The sequence below is a fragment of the Sus scrofa genome, chromosome 7 (assembly GCF_054392235.1).
Source record: "Sus scrofa isolate SSC_HxYL_T2T_F1_AM1 chromosome 7, Sscrofa_HxYL_maternal_Yorkshire_Landrace_v2.0, whole genome shotgun sequence".
NCBI classification, from domain to species: Eukaryota; Metazoa; Chordata; class Mammalia; order Artiodactyla; family Suidae; genus Sus; species Sus scrofa.
Window position 1 is genome coordinate 62,307,783 of NC_139389.1, and position 21,524 is coordinate 62,329,306.

Here is a 21,524-nt window from a genome sequence, read left to right on the forward strand (position 1 = left end):
CCTACACCATCACTTGCAGCGAGCCCCTCTCCCAGCCCCCTGCTTCAGTGATGATTAGGCCTCACCTCACGCTGACCAACGTCCGGCATCCTCCCCACCACCTGCCCACGGCCCTGCCACCTCCTAATCCATCGCCCCCTGCGAGCACCACACACTCATCATGCAGCATCTCAAGGTATATCTCCAGGTCACCTGCTCACTCGAGTGTCCTGCACTGCTGTCCATTCATTACCTGAGGATGTTTAGACTCTGTGGCTGAGCAATCAAGGCCCCTCCTGATTTGGGGAAAAGCATCTCCATTTGAGCCCTCCCTCTCTCCAGGACATGGTTAAGTACTGCCGGCCACAGGAGGACCTTCCTGCTGGCCACATCACGGGCCATGCTCAGCCTGCACCAGGCCCTCTGCAGCCCGCGGCCACTGCGGTGCCTGCTCATCTGTGAGGCCTGCCCGGCCACACTGAGCACTTTTCTAAGCCTCCAAGAAGCCTCTTGGAGTGAGGCCCTCTTGAGAATGGGGCCGAGATCTGTGGAGCGCAGGCAGCACCACTAACCAGCTCCACAGCGGGGCCTGACATCGGCAGACTCCCAAGGCAGTGGGCGGGACAGACGTGTTTAGAGCTTTCTGCACAGGACTAATCACAAAAAGGGACCCCTGTTTAAGACCCAAGGCGAGGACAGGCCACACCAAACAGCAGGCCGCAGGGATGATGGTCCAGCTGCGCGGGAGCCTGAGCGCCTCGTGCCCTTTCCTGTGCAGGCATTTCAGTTCCATCCATGGCCAAGAAGCACAGCAACCTCCCCCGCAATTTGGAAATGAAAAGCAAAGCCCCTGAGAAGCTGTGTGTGCCCATCCCAGCCCCGTGGGCATCAGAGCCGACTCCCGGCGCAGGCTGCCTACCGCGCTCTGTGCAGCTGCTCCCGAGTATAGTCTCTGCTCAGACCAGAATCCAAACCAGCAGGAGGCCAGGAGAAAGGGCACGCTTCTAAGAAAACTGTGGCAGAAGTGGATGGGTCCAAGGGAGCTAACTCACTTAGGAGAGGGCCCCTCTGGACTGGCCTGCTCTGGATGTGGCCATGCTGTGCCCAGGCATGCAGCTGGACGGGCCCCAGACAAGCAACCCCTTTCTTCTGGCTTCAGTGCCTCCTGAGATTTCTTTGCAGTTCTGACCCTGATCCCCTCCAAGGTGCTTCAGCTGGCCACCCGGCTCTGCTTCCTCATTTGCACATGGTCCCTGCCACTGCCTTCCTCTGTCACCCTGCTCGGCCGTGATACCAAGAGCAGGCCCGCCACCGTGCCTGCCACCAGGTCCAGCACAGTGCTGGCCCTGGGGCACACATGTTGTGGGGATGAGCATGCAGAACTGCAGAAGCAGGGAGGACCCCATCAGCCCCCTGCAGGCTGAGCTGTGCAAAACCCAATTATCACCAGGATCAGCTGCCTCGACATCTGGTGAAACCAGGAGGGCCTCGAGTAGCCTGGCTGCACTTTGTCCCCTGGTCTGCTCTCCTGAGCACGAGCCCTGTGGGCCCTCGTAGGAGGCAGTGTCCCCACTGGGCTGATAAACTCTGATGCCCTCTGTCCAGTGTTGCAGTCAGCCACCCCCATGATGCAAGGGTGGGGGCCTGTCAAAAGGAGACCATCACAGCAAGCTGGCATCTTGAACAGGATGGCCAAGTCTGACCAGACGCCTGGGCAGCTACACCTACTGCTTTCTGCTGGCTGACCAGCTCCTGACACAGAGGCCGCCAACTGGGATGGAGCCCTAACTGCTGGCCAGCTTGTGCGTCAGCCTCTCCAGGCATCACCACCTACCCCCAAGGTCAAGTGTGGGCCTGGTCCCAAGGCCAGAAGGACGGTAATCTGGCCACACCTGGGGCTGGTCTGGGATCTGGCACTCTCGCTTCCAACTGACCTACAAGCTGGCAGACCCCTTGCCCCCAACCCTGCCCGGTCAAAATAGCTAATATGGCCCAAGAGGGCAACATAGCCCTTCAGGGCTGAAGCATCACACAAAGCCTGACTGGAAGGGAGGGGGTGAATACAGCCCTGGCACCCACCCCCAGCACCAATACCACCAGGATACTGACTGCCCAGGCAGCGACCAGTGAACACGGGTGCCTACACGTCGCCACGTGTCTGTCCAATGCCTCTCAGCACATTGACCTTCACCTTGGAAGGTCAGCCCCCCTCCTCCAGACCAGGGCAGCTGCACCTGCTACATCCCACGGTCTCTGCAGGTGGGGCCATTGCTGCCCACCCCCATCCAGGGCCCAGGGCTGACGCTACACTGATGGCAGCCCCTCCACAGGCTAATGGGGTGTTTCTGAAATACTCGCAAAGAAGCCCCCAAAGAGGACAGGCCAGTGTCTCCTGGCAGGGCAAGGCTGCCCCATCACTCAAACTCCTGGAGACGCTCGACATGTGGAGACACAGCCTGCAGGTGCCTTTACGATTCTGGAGGCAACTGCCTTCCTGGACAAAGAAGACTGTGCCTGTTTACCTGCACCTGGAAAACTCCCCCACCTCCCAAATGGGCCCCTCCAAGAGGCTGCGTTAAAGCCAGCAGGCCCCCATTGGCCCCCAGAGACCCCTTTGCTAGACAGAACTCCTCAAGAGCCCCCAGGCCCCGTGGACCACCAGTGGCTCTAAGCTGCTGCCAGAGACCTCCCCTATCACCTGCGCGGCCCATCCCAGAGCAGTGATGGCGGGCACCCAACTGGCTCTCTCAGACCCTGGCTGTGGGTTCTCTGAACCAGGCAGCCTGTTGGGCCTTGGAAGGCACAGCTACCAGGGTGGCCTTAACACAGGGTGGACTGAGCTCCCACACAGCCCCTACCCCGTCCTCAGTCCTGCTGGATGCCACAGGGACTCAGGAGGTGACCCACCACACATGGTGGCTCCCAGGCAGCCCACTGGGATCAACTGGGGAGGTCTGTGCATGCCATGGGTGTCCGGCGGAAGCTCTCTTTAGGGTAAGACCTCGGAATACCCACCTCCCAGACACGCCACACACAGGACTCCCTGACGTCTGTCTGTCCCAGGGCCATAGCACCACGTCCAAGACCGCCTCACTTCCTGGGACCCCTCACCTCACTCCGTGGAAAGACCTCCTCACCTCATTTCCCGAGACTCCCTTGTCTCATTTCTCAGGACCCCTCGCCTCACTCCAAAGGAAGACCCCAGAGGCTGGCCCTCAACCAAGAGGCACAGTGGTTCTTCCTCCAACTCCTATGAGGTTACAAGGGGACACCTCCAGGCGTCACTATGGCCACAGGTGCTGGGGACGTGGTCATCAGGGGAGGCACTCCTGCACCCACAGGGCCTCTGGTCAAGGGCCCACATGAATCGCCACTGGCTTTAGGCTGGTGTCAAGGCTTCCAGCGTTAATGCGGTGTGAGGTCCGTGTGCCACTGTGACATGGGTAGCAGGCCTGAGCACCCCCTGCCCTGTGTCTGAGGATAAGGAGCCCTTCCTATGGTGGGGACAGCAGCGGTGGGAGGGGGGCAACGGGCTCTGGTTCCCTCTGAGAAACCAGGGCCCCACCCCTGCCCCTGTGACAGCACACAGCCCAAGGCCCCTGCAGGCTTACTCTGCCCTCCAGGGCCCCCTGTGCTGTAAGGACACATGCTCAGTGGCCCCGACAACCCTGCGGCAGGAGGAGCTCCTCCATCAGCCCCCTCTTCCCACCACCCCACTCCCACCGGACCCCTGCAGAGGAGGCACTGGCCACATGAGAGCCCCACCCCCGTGACCCGGAGCCACCTCAGCCCAGCTGCCCACTTGCCCGTCCGGCCCTTCCAGGCTGTGCCGCGTCTTTGCTAAGGGGTGACCTTCCCACCCCTTTACCCAGGGCTTCTGACCCCTCTGTAGACCCGCACATGTCTGCAGGCCACTGGTTCTAGGCCCGCCATGCGCAACGCAAAAAGCAGGCTCCTGAAAGTGGACCTTCCTCCTCCGAGAGAGGTGGCTGTGACCTGCGCTGGGTGCCACCCTGGGCCAGCCTCAGGAGCAGAGAAGCTGCGTAAAAGCACCCGTATTGCTAAGAGGGACATAGGCCTTAAAACAAAGTGTGTTGGAGTTCCCGTCGTGGTGCAGTGGTCAACGAATCCAACTAGGAACCATGAGGTTGCAGGTTCGGTCCCTGCCCTTGCTCAGTGGGGTAAGGATCTGGCGTTGCCATGAGCTGTGGTGTAGGTTGCAGACGCGGCTTGGATCCCGCGTTGCTGTGGCTCTGGCGTAGGCCGGTGGCTACAGCTCCGATTCGACCCCTAGCCTGGGAACCTCCATATGCCGCGGGAGCGGCCCAAGAAATAGCAAAAAGACAAAAAAACAAACAAACAAAAAAAAACAAAAACAAAGTGTGTTAATCTAATTACATAAAAAATACACGCACAGCCACAAACACCAAGCAAAGCTAAAAGATAAATGGAAGCACGGGAAACACACTCACAACTGAAGGGCCAACCTTCCCCAGACAAAGAGCCCTGAGGTATCAGTACAACTGCTCCAGGGAAATATGGGCAAAGGGTATCAACAGAGCATCCAAACACATCCAACCTCTCACTCCCGATAAGAAACCAAGTCCCACTGCAGGGCACATTGCAGGTGGCCCCGGTGACCCTGGCTTCTGAATCACAACCCTCCAGGATGAGCCGAACCAGGGACTTGGTGCATCTAGCAGCCCTGTGCTGCTCCTGTGACCACCTCACCCACAGATGGCTCCCTTCTCCAGCTCTGACCTGGGCAGAGCTGCCCGACCCGCAGTGGACACGCCCAAGGAGAAGGACTAGCTCCTGCCCTCGCCATGCAGGAGTCGGGATGGAGGCCACAGCACACGGACCCTCAGCTGCAGCCTCATGGGGCCTGGAGCTGCTGACTGGGCCACAGCTGTGGGTCACAGGGAGCCTGCGTGAGTCCCAAGCTCCAGGACAGCTCGCCACCGCCACCAGCCGAAAGGATGGTCATCCTCCACCCTCCCAACTGCCAAAGATCAGAGGAGAAAATAACCCTGTAGCAGGTGCGCCCAGCAGCCCCGTGCACCACAGTCGCAAATGCTGTGCCCTCAGACCCAGCCCCTCGTGTTGGGACAATTCACCCTAGTGATTTGCTCAGCTGTGGAAAGGACATGGCACTGTTAGCAATACCACATTAAGTTGTCAAGGGCTGATCTGTACCCCCAAACTGATGTCCTAGTCCCCGGTACCCCAGGATGCAAGTATATTTGGAGACAGGACCTTCACAGAAGTCACGTGGGTGCCCGATCCAACAGGCTCGGCTGGGAAAATTAGCTGGGGACACAGGGACACTCCCATGAGGACGCAGGGAGAGACGGTCACCGACACGGCAGGGGCAGGCCCCCCGCACTTGGATGTCCAGCCTCCAGAACTGTGAGTGATGGATGCTCACTGCTTAAACCACCCCCACCCCCCCCATCTCTGGGCTTTGTCACAGCAGCCTGAGCCAGTGAGACGTAAGAGCGCATCAGAGGAGAAACGCGGAAACAAACTCCGCATGTCCGCCCTACGGGATGGATACTCAACAACCCTTCAGAAGAGGCAGCTCTTAACATATATATAAAGAAGAGTCTCAGATAAACTGTGAAGTGAAAAAGGCAAAGCACGCAACAGCGTAGGTGCCACCACGTGGTAACGGGGAGAGTGAAGTCACAGACGTATGGGTGCAGATACCTCGTCCGTGGTCAGGACAACACGAGACCTGATGGCTGCTGCAGAGAAGCAAGCGCTGGGGACAAGCAAGGAGGACATCTCATCCCCGTGCACATGTGGACCTGTCCAACACTGGGGCACGTGAACTCCTCCAGAAAAAAAATACTTAAAAAAAAAAAAAAAGTACACCTCCATGCTCAGGGAGTCTCGTCTGAAGGAGGTGATGAAAGGAACACTCGCAGGAAGTGAGATGACGGGGGCACCTGGGGAAGGGCTCCGGAGGACCCGGGAGACCCTCTGCAGGCAGTGAGAAGGGAGACGGAGGCCCGGGGCACGGGACCCACCCCTTGACCGCGACTCAGGCCAAGCCACTCATGGCCATTCTGTCCCCTCGGCGGGCATTTGGCTTTGACATAGGAAGCGCCTTGAATCTGGCCAGTGAGAAGCTGGGGTTCTTCAGGAAGTTTCCTTGTGCGTAAGGAGGAACCAGAACATGGCCTGCCCTTCTAACTTGGGACACGATGTGATTCTAGGTCAAAGCTGAGCCACAGAGGCTGACGAGGCAGGATTTGCGAAGACGCTGGGTCCTGGCCAGGTAGGAGGTGGATGGGGTTCTGGGCTGAGAACAGCTGGGACGCGTCAGGCCAAGTAAATTGGGCCTTGCTTCCCTCTGACACGTCAAGGAGAAAGTTAATAGCGGGAGCTGAGCTCTGCTGGACAGAAAAGATAAGACGACCACATCGATCACTCCCGGGTCAAGGAGACCTCCCCAATTACATCTGTGCAGAAAGACCCCTAGGGGTCAAACGGGAGGGAATGCCAGGCATGGTCAATTCTGATAAACCCTCCCATCATCTTTGCTCTGGAATCCATCTTTGCCAAATGGTGCCCAGGCGTGTTGGGGAGGGCCCTGGGCCAGTCAGGTGTGAGAGATAAAACAAGGCAACCGGCCAAAGGAAAACAGAGACCCAGAAGGACGGCCCCACATAAATGATTTAAATCGTCTCTCTGGTGCTCCTCATTTGGGGGATGCCTGCACCTGCACTCCTCCGGTGTGTGTTACTGCTTTGCTTCTGCTGTAGATAAACAGACTCCTCTGCGTGCTCTCCCACGTGCTGTATTGTGACTCTAACAATAAACTTTATACCCATTTTTACAGCCTCTGCCTCCTTGAAACATTCTCGATTTCAATGGGGACAAGAATCAGGGCACTTCTGCTTTTAGCCTCTAGCTGGTCGAGTGGCTGGGCTTCCTGGTTTTCATCCAGGCTGCCCAGGTTCAATTCTTGAGCAGAGCATTAAGATCTCACTCTGACCATCACTCACTGCTGTCTCCCTGAGGTCACTGGGACTCATTGTTGGCCAGTGAAGACATCGCTTTCCACCCCAGAATCACCCATCCTGGAAAAATCTCCTTTGGGGAAAGTGTGTATTTCCTTTTTACTTAACCAGCATAGGCCAGGTTTCTTGGACATCTGGCTGAACTGTCCTGACTCAGCAGGTGAGCCCAGGACATGCGGATGCTGTTTTAGGAGTTTGGATTTTATCCCAGAGACAGCAGAAAAAATGCACAGAGCTTTAGAACTTGGAGATGGTGCACATGGAAGGGCAGACGAGGCGGGCCCACCCCCGGGTGCAGAGACAACCAATGTACACACGAAAGAAACGCTTGGATAGGGATTTCTAGTTCTTATCTTTCTGAGTTGCTGTTTTTGTGTAGATTCTTAGTGATCAGCACAGCACTACCTGTGGTAGAAGAAGAATTCCTGCCATGAACACACATGGGGGTGTCCGACGCCAGGCCCTCCGAAGAGCTGTTAGGGTCAGGTCCCCTTGTCTCCAGTTCAGAGGGCAGCTTGTGCCAGTGACAAAGGTGAGATGCAGGCCCAGCTCCTTCTGCTCTGGAGTCTGGCTCCTAAGTTACTAGTGTAACTCATCAACCAGTGGGGTGAAAGGCGGGGATTTTTGCATACGGGGGTGTGTAGTTATACAGGTACACACATATAAACCAACATGTGTATAAATACACACATGCATGGGATCTACGCACGGGGGTCTGTAACCAAACCCTCAGATATTTCAATTAGATGAGCTAGTAATTGTCTTTTAAAGCTGAACCTGGGTTATATTGAGTCTCTGTCATCAGTACGTAAAAGAATCTTGCCCAAGGTATAGAAGAGTGGCATCTGAGAAGGCCCTGCCCCTGGTCCCTCAAGCCGGACACAAGGTGTAGCCGTCTACACTCCAGGTCGACACTGACAGTACCACCCGCTTCAGTCCTTTCTTACCTGGAAATAGTCCAAAAGAAGGCCTGCCCCGGACAGCCCGAGGCCTGCGAACACGAAAGGCAGTGCCACCTGAAGGCCGATGGACAAGGCAGTCTCCCTGCTGACCTCCAGCCCCAGTGGTTTAGGGGCCACTCTCTCGCTCTCGGGGACACTAAGCAGTCCATCTTCTGAGACTATAGGGGGTCTTCCGGTGCTGAGGACATGTGGCAGCCCCAGCTCCTCTGGCTTCCGCTGTCGGGCCTCTGTCCCATCCATCCGCACACAGCTGGGTCCCCTGGCAGCCTTAACCTGGGGGACACAAAACAGCAAGGGTAGGAGGGCAGAGTTCCTGACCCCACGCGGGACTGACAGCCCGAGAGAACTCAGGCCCTTCCGTCCAGCAGAGGCTGCCGCATTCCAGCAAACCCACAGCCCTTCCCTGCGTGCCTACTCCACACGGCCTCCCACAACCCCTTATTACAACTGTTTTTACTTTTTATTTTTTCTTTTTTTGCTGCCCCTGCAGTGAGTGGAAGTTCCCAAGTTAGGGATCAGATTTGAGCCGCAGCTACAGCAATGCCATATCCTTAGCTCACTGTGTCAAGTGGCGGTCAAACCTGTCTCCCTGTACTCCAGAGACACTGCTGATCTCGTTGCGCCACAGTGGGAACTCCTGTTAATTTAATATTCACATATTTGAGGAAAAAATATATACAGAAGAGAGCGTTAAATGTATATGAATTGCAGGCAGCAAAACTGGAGGTATAAGGACTTCTGAAAACTCTCTCCTCCACAAAAGCAATAAAAACTCTGACAAACACTGTCAGAATCTTCTTTTTTAGAACCATGAAAATTAATCAAAGGCTTGCAGGAGTTCCCATCGTGGTGCAGGGGAAGCTAATCCGACTGGGAACCATGAAGTTGTGGGTTTGATCCCTAGCCTCGCTCAGTGGGTTAAGGATGTGGCACTGCCGTGAGCTGTGGTGTAGGTCACAGATGTGGCTTGGATCTGGTGTTGCTGTGGTGCAGACCAGCGGTTACAGTTCACATTAGACCCCTAGGCTGGGAATCTCCATAAGCCGCGGGTGCAACCATCAAAAAGAAAGAAAGAAAGAAAGAAAGAAAGAAAGAAAGAAAGAAAGAAAGAAAGAAAGAAAGAAAGAAAAAAAAAAGGCTTGCAGCAAGGCAGGGAGTATTTGTTCAAGAAAAAATGTTGAATCTCAGTGACCACGGCAGTGGCAACACCACGGCGTCTGTCATGCCTTAACCTGCCTTAGTCCCAGCCCCTGCTCCAGCTCGGCAGCAACCTGAAAAGCCAGCCACCTGGAGAGAAAAGAATGACCAGAGCCCTTTCAAAGCCTCATTCCCGAAGAACTGCCACCATCGGACCCACCAGGGAGCTCCCTGGAAGGTGCCATTTGCAGACTTGAATTTCACCTGACTTGTGGTTCACTTTGTATAAAAACCCTTTCCTTGAGGACTTCACAGCCATCTGAGGCAGTGGGTAACAGTTGGGATTAACAATACTGTAACCAGAAATCCCAAAAGGAAAGGCTGGGGAATGAGATACCCACTTGGGTTTTGAAAAGCTCCCACACATTTCTGGGACTCTAGAAGGCACCCAGCTTGGGCTGAGCATGTGCTCAAGAAATACTCAAGGAGACCCAAGCTCTCACCTCTGGCTAATCTGGAGGCTTAACACAAGCAGGGCCTGAAGGCTAAGGACTGAGAGCCAAAGCTACCAGGTGCACACAGAGCCCCCTAGACAAGGGCTGGGAGACCCAGCAGCTCCAGGGAGGACATTCAAGGAACTCTCCACCAGTCACTAATCAGGGAGTCAGTGCCACACACAAGAGAAAACAGACTAAAGAATTAGTTCAGGAAAGTCATGAAACAAACAACAGCTATAACAAGCAGCAATAACAAGAAACTCTGAGGAAAAAAAGGAGAATCTGCTTTCCAGGGTTGTCACATTGTATTATTTTAAACATCTAGAGTAACTAGACAAAAGCTTTAAATCAGTTATTCTAAATACGTTCATGAAATTATGTCTGAAAAACTAAAGGAAAGTATGAAAATGAAGTCTAATCAAATAGAGAATATCACTAAAGAGATAGTTATTTTATAAAGAACCAGACAGAAATTTTGGAGTTGCAAAATGGAATAGCTAAAATGTAAATTTCCCTGGAGGAGCTCAATAGCTGATCAGGGCAGGAAGAATAAAGAACTGTTAAGAACAGGGAAAAAAAAAAAAAAAAGAAAAGAAAAAAACAAATGAAGAACAGTAGTTCCCATTGGCTCAGAAGGTTAAGAACCCAGCTGGTCTCTGTGAGGATGGGGGTTCAATCCCTGGCCTCACTCAGTGGGTTAAGGATCCGGTGCTGGTACAAGCTCTTGCTCTCTCTCTCTCTCTCACACACTACATTTTTATTTTATTTATTTATTTTGGCTGTACCCATGGCATATGGTTATTCCAAGGCCAGGGATCAAATCCAAGCTGCAGCTGCTGGCCTATGCCACTGCTGCAACAATGTCAGATCCTTAACCCACTGCACAGGGTAAGGATCGAACCTGCACCACCACAGAGACAATGCTGGATCCTTAACCTGCTGAATCACAGCGGGAACTTCCACTACATATATACATTTTTTAAAATCATCATTCTAGATTGTGGGTGTTTTTTTCAACATATAAAATGGGGGGATCAAGATGGTGGTAGAATAGAAAGATAGGGAGCTCACCTCTTCCCACAAATACATCAGAAATAAACTTATAAATGGAACAATCCTTACAAGACACCTACTGAGCATTGGCAGAAGGACACAAACACCTGAAAGGACAAGAGGACACTCCATGAAACTGGGTAGGAAGGAGAACAAAAGAAAAAAGAGAGAAGTGGAAGCAAGTTAGGACCTGCACCCTGGGAGAGTGCTGAAGGGGAGGAGAGACTCCTGCACCCAGGAAGTCCCCTCACTAGAGGGGAGGTCGGAGGTCAGTAGGGACAGGAAGAGTGCTCTGGAGGAGGCACCATGGTCAGCCTGTGGCAGGCGGGACAGAATGAGACATACACTGGGGATTCCTGCCATTGCCCTGTGCACCCCAGGCTGAGACTCCCAACCACTGATATGGGGGGCTGAGTGCTGGAATACCAGGATCAGAGAACAGACTGAGGGCAGAATCGCAGTTGGCTGGGCAGCGGCAGCCAGGAAAGGCTAAAGGGCAGAGTGCTACAACTGTGAATATTCGTGTAGGAGGCCCCAGGCAGCCATGGAGGCTGAGCACCATCATGAGCAGCATGCGAGGGGCAGGGCTGCCACTGCAGCCCCTTTCTCCAAGCATGTCCCTGCAGGCCCCAAAAGAGGCTTCTGCTAGGGCTGGCCCACTAGCCCAGACCGTGTTCCACCCCTCCTGCATGTCTGATTTCTGGTCCACCTCCTGTCTGGGCATGTTTGCTCCCTGGGACCTGAGGTCAGCCCTCATGCCCCATCCCCGCCCCATCTCCCTTTTCAAAATAAGATAGAAAAATATGTTTCAGATGAAGGAACAAGATAAAAACCACAAAACCAACCAAATGAGGAGATAAGCAGTCTCCCTGAAAATGAATTCAGAGCAATGATGGTAAGGATGATCCAAGATACCAAAAAAAGAACAGAGGCAAAGATCAAGAAGTAACAAGAAACTGGAGTTCCCATTGTGGCTCAGTGGTTAATGAATCCGACTAGGAGCCATAAGGTTGTGGGTTCGATCCCTGGCCTTGCTCAGTGGGTTAAGGATACAGCATTGCTGTGAGCTGTGGTGTAGGTTGCAGATGCGGCTTGGATCCTGTGGCTCTGGTGTAGGCAGGCAGCTACAGCTCCGATTGGACCCCTAGCCTGGGAACCTCCACATGCCATGGGAGCGGCCCTAGAAAAGGCATAAAGACAAAAAAAAAAAAAAAAAAGAAGTAACAAGAAATCTTTAATAAAGAGCTAGAAGATCTAAAGAACAAACAAATATGAACAATACGATAAATGAAATGAAAAATGCTCTAGAAGGAATCAATAGAATAACTGAGGGAGAAGGAATAAGTGAGCTAGAAAACAGAGTGGAGGAAATCACTGCTGTGGAAGAGAACACAGAAAAAAGAATGAGCAGTGGGTTAAGGATCTGGCATTGCCTCTGCAGTGGTACAGGTTTGATCCCTGGCCCAGCGCAGCAGGTTAAGGATCTGGTGTTGCCACACCTATGGCATAGGTCCCTGGCCTGGGAACTTCCATATGCCACAGGTGCAGCCAAAAAAAAAAAAAAAAAAGAATGAAAAGATATGAGGACAGTCTAAGAGACCTCAGAGACAATGTTAAACATACCAATGTTCGCATTATAACAGTCCCAGAAGGAAAAAAAGAGGGAGAAAGGGCCTAAGAAAATATTTGAAGAGATATTCTGGAAAATTCCCTAACCTGGGAAAGGAACCACTCACTTAAGTCCAGGAAATGTGGAGTCCCAGAGAGACAAAGAAGGACACTACAAAGTGATCAAAGGATCAATCCAAAGAGAAGACATAACAACTGTAAATACATATGCACCCAATAAGGAGCACGTCATTACATAAGGCAAATCCTAACAGCCATGAAAGGAGAGATCAACAGTAAGAGTAATAGCAGCGAATTTTAATACCCAACTTACAACAATGGACAGATGATCCAGACAGAAAATCATTAAGGAAAGAGAGGCTGTAAATGACACACTAGACCAGACAGGCTTAACTAATATTTAGAGAGCATGCCATTTGAAAGCTGCAGAATATACATTCTTCTGAAGTGCAAATGGAACATTATCAAGGACAGATCACATCTTGGGCCACAAATCACGCCACAGTAAATTTAATAAAACTGAAGTTACATCAAGCATCTTTTCTGACCACAATGCTACAAAACAGAAATCAAGTACAAGGAAAAAAACAGCAAAAAACAGAAATACCTGCAGGCTAAACAACCAATGGATTACTAAAGAAATTAAAGAGAAAATAAAAAAATACCTAGAGACAAATGACAATGAAACATGACAATCTAAAACTTATGAAATGCAGCAAAAGCAGTTCTAAGAGGGCAGTTTATAGCAATACAAGCCTACCTCAAGAAACAAGAAAACTCCCACATAAACAACCTAACCTTACACCTAAAGCATCTAGAGAAGGAAGAACAGACCAAACCCAAAGGGAGTAGAAGGAAAGAAATCATAAAGATCAGAGAACTAAAAGAAATAGAGACAAAGAAAATAACAGAGAAGATCAATGAAACCAAAAGTTGGGTCTTTGAAAAGACCAATAAAATTGATTAATCTCTAGCCACACTTATCAACAAAAAAAGGGAAAAGGTTCAAATCAATAAAAATAGAAACGAAAAGGGAGAAATTACAACCAACACCACAGAAATACAAAGGATCATAAGAGACTACTACAAGCAACTATATGCGCCCCACCAATGGACAATTTTTACAAAGGTACAACCTACCAAGACTCAACCAGGGAAGAAATAGAAAATATAAACAGACCAATCACAAGTACTGAAATTGAAACTGTGATTTTAAAACTTCCAAAAGGAGTTCTCTTGTGGCACAGCAGGTTAAGGGTCTGGCATTGTCACTGCTGTGGAACAGATCTGATCCCTGCCCCAGGAACTTCTATATTTCCATGGTTGCAGCCTATATATATGTATATATATATATATATATTCACCAAAAGTCCAGGACCAGACGGCTTCACAGGTGAATTTTATCAAACATTCACAAAAAAACACTCAATAAAATATTAGCAGACTGAACCCAACAATATATTAAAAGGATCATACACTATGATGAAGTGAGATTTACCCCAGGGATGTAAGAATTTTTCAATATCTGCCAATCAATCAGTGTGAAACACCACATTAACAAAATGAATAGATTGCAGATAAAGCTTTTGACAAAATTCAAATTTACTCATTTTTGATAAGAACTCTCCAGAAAGTGAGCATAAAGAGAAGCTACCTCTACATAATAAAGGCCCTATATGACAAAGCCAGAGCTAACATCATTCCCAATGGTGAAAAGCTGAAAGCATTTCCTCTAAGATCAGGAACAAGACAAGGACGTCTACTCTCATCGCTGTTTTTCAACATAATTTTGGGAGTTCTAGCCACAGCAATCAGATAAGAAAAATAAATCAAAGAAATTCAAAATGGAAAAGAACTAAAACTGTTACTGTTTGCAGATGACACAATACTATGCATAGAAAATCCTAAAGATGCTACCAGAAAACTATTAGAGCACATCAATGAATCTGGTAAAGTTGCAGGATACAAAATTAATATACAGAAATCTCTTGCATCTGTATATACTAACAACAATCAGTTGGAAACAGAAATTAAGGGACTTCCCATTGCAGCTCAGCAGTAATGAACCCAACTAATATCCATGAGGATGCACCTTCAAACCCTGGCCTTGCTAAGTGGGTTAAGTATCCTGTGCTGCCATGAGCTGTGGTGTACGTCACAGACACAGCTCAGATCCTTCATTGCTGTGGCTGTGGTGTAGGCTAGCAGCTAGGAACTCTGATTGAACTCCTAGATTGGAAACTTCCATATGCCATGGGTGCAGCCCTAAAAAGACCAAAAAAGAAAAAGAAAGAAAGAAATTAAGGAAACAATCCCACTTATCACTGCCTCAAAAAGAATAAAATGCCTAGGAATAAACCTACCTAAAGAGACAAAAGACCTATACTCTGAAAACAAGATGCTGATAAAAGAAATCAAAGATGATACAAATAAATCAAAAGACATGCCCTGTTCTTGGATTAGAAGAATCAATATGGTCAAAATGACAACACTACCCGAGGATATCTATAGATTCAATGCAATCCTTATCAAATTACCAGTGGACTATTTCACGGAACTAGAACAAAAACTGTTTTAATTTGTGTGGAAACCCTAGAGAACCTGAATAGCCAATGCGATCCTGAGAAAGAAAAAAGGAGCTGGATGAATCAGGTTCCCTAACTTCAGACTACACTCAAAGCTACAGGCATCAAAACAGTATGGTACTGGCACACCAAAAAACCCCAGAAATACATAACAAAACCAGATAGAGGAGTTCCTGTTGCTGTTGTGGCTCAGTGGTAATGAACTCAATTAGTGTCCATGAGGATGCATGTTCAATCCCTGGCCTCGCTCAGTGGGTTAAGGATCCAGCATTACAGTGAGCTATGGTGTAGTTTGAAGACGTGACTTGGATCCTATGTTGCTGTGGCTGTGGTGTAGGCTGGAAGCTCCAGCTCCAATTTGACCCCTAGCCTGGAAACTTCCATAAGCTGTGCATGTGGTCCCAAAAGACAAAAAAAAAAAAAAAAAAAAAGGAACAGGATAGAAAGCCCAGAAATACACCCATGCACCTATAGCCAACTAATCTATAGCCAACTATTCTACTACAAAGAAGGCAGGAACATATACTGGAGGAAAGAAAGTCTCTTCAATACGTGGTGCTGGGAAAAATGGACAGCTGCATGTAAAGAATGAAATCAGAACATTTTCTTACACCATACACAAAAATAAACTCAAAATATACTAAAGACGTAAACAGAAGTAAGGCCAGATACGATCCCAGAGGAACACATAGGCAGAACCCTCTCTGACATAAATTCCAGCCACACCTTTTCCTAGAGTAAATAACACCAAACAAATGGAACCCAATTAAACTTAAAAGTTTCTACACAGCCAAGGAAACCATTAAAAACAAAAACAAAAACACATGGGAATTCCCCAGTGGCGCAGTAGGTTAAGAATTCAACTATAGTGGCTCGGGTCACTGTAGAGATGCAGGTTTGATTCCTGGTCTGGACAATGAGTTAAAGGATCCAGCATTGCCGAGCTGTGGCTCAGATTCAATCCCTAGCCCAGGAAGCCATATGAGGAGGATGTGGCCAGAAAACAAACAAACAAACGAAAAACACAAAAGGACAACCCACAGAATGGGAGAAAATCTTTGCAAATGAAGCAACCAACAAAGGATTAATCTCCAAAATACACAAACATCTTGAACAGCTTTATAAAAATAAATAAAATCCAATTTAAAAATGGTCAGAAAATCAAGTAGACATTTCTCCAAAGACAGCCAAAAAGCACAAGAAAATGTGCTCAACATCACTAATTATTAGAGAAATGCAAATCAAAATTACAATGCATGTACCACCTCACACTGGCCAGAATGGCCATCATTGACAAGTCAACAAATAAATGCTTGAGAGAGGTTGGAGAAAAGGCAACCCTCTTACACTGTTTGTGAGAACTTAAGCTGGTGAAGCCACTATGGAGAACAGTATGGCGGTTCCTCAAAAAACTACAAATAGAACTACCACAGGACCCAGCAATCCCACTTCTGGGCATATATCTGCAGAAAACCACCATTCGAAAAGATATATGCACCCCAATACTCACGGCAGCACTATTCACAACAGCCAAGGCATGGAAGCAACCTAAGTGCCCATCAACAAAGGAACAGATGAAGAAGATGTGGTATGTGTGTGATATACACACACAATGGAATACTACCAGCCGTAAAAAAGAACGAAATAATGAAGTAATGCCATTTGCAGTAACATGGATCTCTAGATGGACCTAGAGTAACTGAAGTAAATCAGACAGAAAGACAAATATCTTGCCTTATGTTATATGTGAAATATAATAAAAAAATGATACAAAAGAACTTATTTATAAAACAAAAACAAACTCAGTTTTCCAAATGAAACTTACGGTTACCTAAGGGGAAACCACGGTGGAGAGGGATACATTGAGAGGATGGGATTCACATATCCACACGACCATAAATAAAACAGAAAACTCCCAAGGACAGGGAGCACAAGGAGGTCTGCTTGATGCTCTGTAAAACTCTATAAAGGGAAAAAAGAATGGATATATGTATATGCAACTGATTCACTTTGCTGTACACCTGGAAGTAATACCACACTGCAAATCAACTCTACTCCAATACAATTAAAAATAAAATATAGGCGTTCCCGTCATGGCACAGTGGAAACAAATCCAACGAGAAACCATGAGGTTGCGGGTGTGATCCATGGCCTCGCTCAGTGGGTTAAGGATCCGGAGTTGCTGTGAGCTGTGCTGTAGGTCACAGACACGGCTCGGATCTGGCGTGGCTGTGGCTGTGGTGTGGACCGGCGGCTGCAGCTCCACTTAGACCCCTAGCCTGGTTACCTCCATGAGCTGAGAGTGCAGCCCTAAAATGACAAATGACAAAAGACAAAAGAAAAAAAAATAAAATAAAATATAAAAGTGTATACAGCTTTCCACCTCTTTTCAGTACAGATGCCACTTTTATGCCTTCTCTTGTCATCCTTGATAGCCAATCCTGGACGGTTTCAGGCAAGGCATGTGGTGATGGGCTTACTGCACCCAGGTGCTGGTAAAACTCTGTTCCCCCAGGATTTACAAATTAAGGAAGAGCAGGGGGAAGAACTCAGCAGGAGCACCTGGTACCTGTTTTAACAGGTACCTGTGGGTGGGGAGTGCACCATGGGCAGCAGGCTCCTTGTCCACAGGGGAGGTACAGGCTCCCGGTGGAGGGAAGCCCCAGTGGACAAGGAGCAGGGGCCACTCTTGAAGCAGGAATGGTCCCCACCTACCAGCGTGCAGAACCCAGCCAGGCAGGCTTTGCCTGGCTCAGAGGCAGGAAACCACCTAACAAGGCTGACAGTTCCTTACTCCCCAGCGACCTGCAACTTCCTAACAGCCCTGAGGCAGCCAAATGTGACACTTCCTGCCAACCAGCCCAGAGATGGAGCTGCCCATCTCTGGCTCTGGTCATTCCTTAGGGGCCCGGAACCCATGCTCCACTTCCCCAGCAGCCTTCCTGCCCTTGATTCTTTGAGGGGGACACCTTCCTTTAAATTCCTGCCACACTCTAGCGATGATGATTAAAGGGGCCAGAGCCACAGTTGGGAGGGGAGAGGAGTGGAGGGAGGCCCGGTGTGTTGCTCACACCCCACAGAGCACTACAGAGCAGCCATAGGCTCTCCAGTCCCCATTCTGCACCCTCTGTGGTCCTCCTGAACTCCCAGGGGGGAAGGATGCTTAGCAGGCTGGGCAGGGGGCAGGGTCCCTGCAGGGTCCTTCTTCATCTCCTCAAATTAGGTGACACTGGAGCGATGCTTTCCCTCCTTGGTCTTCTTGGAACCCTAGGACAGTGTGACTGCTGCTGCACTGATGCCCTGCAGACCAGAGGGGGGAGAGGCCCGAAAGCCAGCCCCCTGCACTCCAGGGCCCACTGCAGCCTCTCTGCATGCCCATCTGCAAGGTCCCCTCAACCTCTGTGGGGTGGGAAAGGAACATGCTCTGGACTTGCCTCAAAAACAAGCCCCCTTGACCTCATGTTACCGTCTAGCCTCACGCTTCCCCTCTGCCCTTCAGGACACACTTACAGAAACACAACCTCATGCTCTCTGTGCTCACACCCTTCCTCCCTGCAGGTGGCCTGAGCCCAGCCAGTGCTGACCAGCATGACACCAAGAAGCCCCGAGACCTCAGCACCCATCTCTGCAGACGGCCTCTGGTGGCCCCAGGGCCAGCACATCAGGTCTGAGGCTGGGGCACCCCAAAGCAGGGAGGCAGGACCACTCCTGACCACTGATTGGGAGGGAGACGCTGGGACAAATAGCTCCACTGGGCTCCCACTACCTGGCTTTGAGGCCACTGCCTTTGGGCTGCACAGGTGCCCCGCTTCAGAGGGACCCCCTGGAGCCGCCTGCAGGGTTGGAATCTCAGCTCTCTGTACTGTACCTGTGTCCTAGTTACAGTTAAATTTCTGTGCCTCCACAGGGTGCAAAGATGAAGTGGAATAAAGCACTTGCATCACAGGACGCGTGGCCATCTCCCACCCCTGGCACAAACCCCTTAGAGGCTCTACTGTTTGAGGTCAGCAGTTTTAACCCCAGCAGCAGCAGAATCACCTGGAGGAGCCATAAAAGGCAAGCAGAGCTGGACCCACCTGGGTAGTTTCTGATCAGTGATGGGGGTGGGGATGGGGATGGGGGTGGGGGAGGGGGGCGGGCCAGGTGGCGCAGAAATAGTAGGGGGGCGCTACCTGAAGGAGGGCTTTGGGCTCATCAGTGTCCCCACCCTGTTCCTTCGCCCCGACCCCCCTTTCCCGCCACGGGCAGCCCCCTGCTCCCCCAGCCCTGCCTCCTCTACTATGTCTGTCCTGCCCCCCCCACCCCGGGCCCTCCGACCCAGGGCGCCCTCCGCGCACCCCGCCACAGGCCCTGCGACCCCGAGCCGCCACCCCTTCGCGCACCCCTGCCCGGCCCCTCCGACCCCCGGGCTGGCCCCCTCCGCGCACCCGCCTCGGCCACACAGGGCGCAGAGCACCGCTTACCGGATGCCCTCAGGCGGCGGCGGGAAGCTGCTAGGCGGGCGGAGGAGCGCGGCTGCTTGGGCCACGGCGAAGGCGGGCGACAGCCCGTCCTCAAAGCCCGCCCCCGGGCCAGACCAGCCCCGCCCGCCCCCGAGACCCGGTGTCCCCGCCCTCAGGCCCTCAAGTTCTGGTGCCGCCCTCTGCCCGCTGGGCAGCGCGGGGCCGGAACTCCCAGCGGGGCTCTGGGACGGGGAGGGGCTGGGCGGGGGGGAGGCAGGGCCTTTGGGGCGGGGCGGGGCGGGGCGGGGCGGCGGGGGGAGGGACGGGCCGCGCTGATCACCGCCCACCTCCCGGGGTGCAGGGTGGGATCCTCCAGGTGGGGAGGCGGTCCTGAAGTTTACCCGCGCCGCCGGATTCCTTGGGATTCCTGAGGCGAGGCCCCCCCACCCCTGGGGGTGGGTGTCTCCCGAGGCGGCTGCAGGGGAGCCGGATCTGCCCAGAGAAGGGGCATGAGGACCCGCTTTTCCCAGTCGTATCCGGGTATCCGAGTGGCGAAGTGGCCCCGCACGCATTGGCACGCTGCGTCCTGCTTTGTTTTTCCATCTAAATCCCACCCCCACACGGGCACACATATTTTCTCCAGTAATTTTAAAACAGGCAAATATCACCTTTAAATACTTGAGTCTATTTATCTAATCGATAAGGTCTGTTTTTTCAAACATTCCCATAATGTCAGTATCACCCCTGACAAGGTAACAGTATCCGGCCGGTATAGTTTTCGCCAATGGACTCAAAACTGTCCTGTTGGCCTGTTCTAGCCAAGGTCGCAAGAGGGATGAGAGATTTGGGGGGGGTCTGGGAAGAAGCGCAACTGCGGGGTTTGCTGGAAGCCTGTTCAGGGTGAGAGGGAAGTTGAATCGTAGGGTGGAAGCCACCCAAACAGGTGGAGGCCAGGTATTTAACAAGATCTGGTAAATGCTGCAGGATACTATTTCAGCAGAGCAACTCTGCATGTGGAAACATCCTCCAGGGTCACAACACACCCACACTGTATTTGGGGGGGGCCTGTGGCCTTCTTAACCTATACCTGGTTTTGGAACTGCACACACACCTTCCCAGGCACCTGGGCTTCAGAGGGTCAGCTATCCTTTGGCCCCTCCTGCCATCTCCATGGCACAGGAGTCATATCCTTTTTAGCCAGTAGTCCTGTTTTCTAGGCCATGCTCCAGCTACCCCACTGACTCCAAGCACCTTGTAGGATGTGTGCCCAGATCAGTGCTCTGGAGAGGAAATGGGTCCAGGAGCAGGGCCTATTCCTTCCCCAGTGGCCTCCCAAGTTGGTTGTCAAGGCCAGAAATTCGAATGACTCCATTTTACAGCTTGTTTTATCTGCAGTTCCTATGAAAACAATTGGCTTGTGGGCCCCTACTGGTACCCTTGCCCTGGGTTCTGTAACTTTTGGGGGGGGGGATTGTCTTGCTTCAGTATAGTTACAGGCACAAGAAACATTTCACTTCATTCTTTAAGAAAAATAAAACCAGGAGTTCCCATTGTGGCACAGTGGTTAACGAATCTGACTAGGAACCATGAGGTTGCGGTTTTGATCCCTGGCCTTGTTCAGTGGGGTAACGATCCAGCATTGCCGTGAGCTGTGGTGTAGATTGCACACGTGGCTCGGATCCTGTGTTGCTGTGGGTCTGGTGTAGGCCAGTGGCTACAGCTCCAATTAGACCTCTAGGCTGGGAACCTCCATATGCCGGGGGGGCAGCCCTAGAAAAGGCAAAAAAAGGCCAAAATAAATAAATAAATAAAAATAAACCAGCAAAAGCACAAACCTGACCTCTGTGGCAGGGAAGCCACGACAGTACACTGCTCTCCTGCAAAGGAGCTCCTACAGCCAAGTTCTGAGGGATGGTTGCCATGCTGTGCCCCTTGCCTGGGTCCCCCAGGCCTCAGAAGGTGGCAGCAAGTAGGCACCAGCTCCTGCTTCCCCTCCCACTGTCTCTTGCGGGTGCTCAGAGCACTGGGAGTCCAGAGGCCTGGCTGGATTCTAAGCAGTGAGGAGATTTTGCAAAGAGATACTCTGCCCAAACTGTAGTTTTTGGATGGAAATTCCCTGTGAAACCCTCCCACACAGGCCCTTTCATTAAAGTCTGGCAGGACAAATGGCAAATGCACAGGGACTTGTGGCACCCTGGTGGTCCACTAGGGG

General features: G+C 51.3%; 1 protein-coding gene across 9 annotated transcripts in view; it reads right to left on the minus strand.

Annotated features, from left to right (window-relative positions):
• The window catches only part of SLC41A3 (solute carrier family 41 member 3), a 68,738-nt gene extending 49,351 nt beyond the window's left edge, over positions 1-19,387 (minus strand). For 6 of the 9 annotated variants that reach the window (XR_014810409.1, XR_014810407.1, XM_084968528.1 and 3 more), the window contains exons 1-2: positions 19,334-19,387; positions 7,955-8,242 (exon numbers count right to left, since the gene is read on the minus strand). Coding sequence is in view for 6 of the 9 variants with exons in the window: in XM_084968528.1 (XP_084824654.1) it covers positions 7,955-8,209 (255 nt within the window). In the remaining 3 variants the exon portion in view is untranslated. Of the gene's footprint in view, positions 1-7,954; positions 8,243-16,701; positions 16,833-19,333 lie in introns of all 9 variants that reach the window. The other 3 variants (XR_014810408.1, XM_021098943.2, XM_021098940.2) reach the window with 1 other exon arrangement.
• Positions 19,388-21,524: the final 2,137 nt, after the last annotated feature.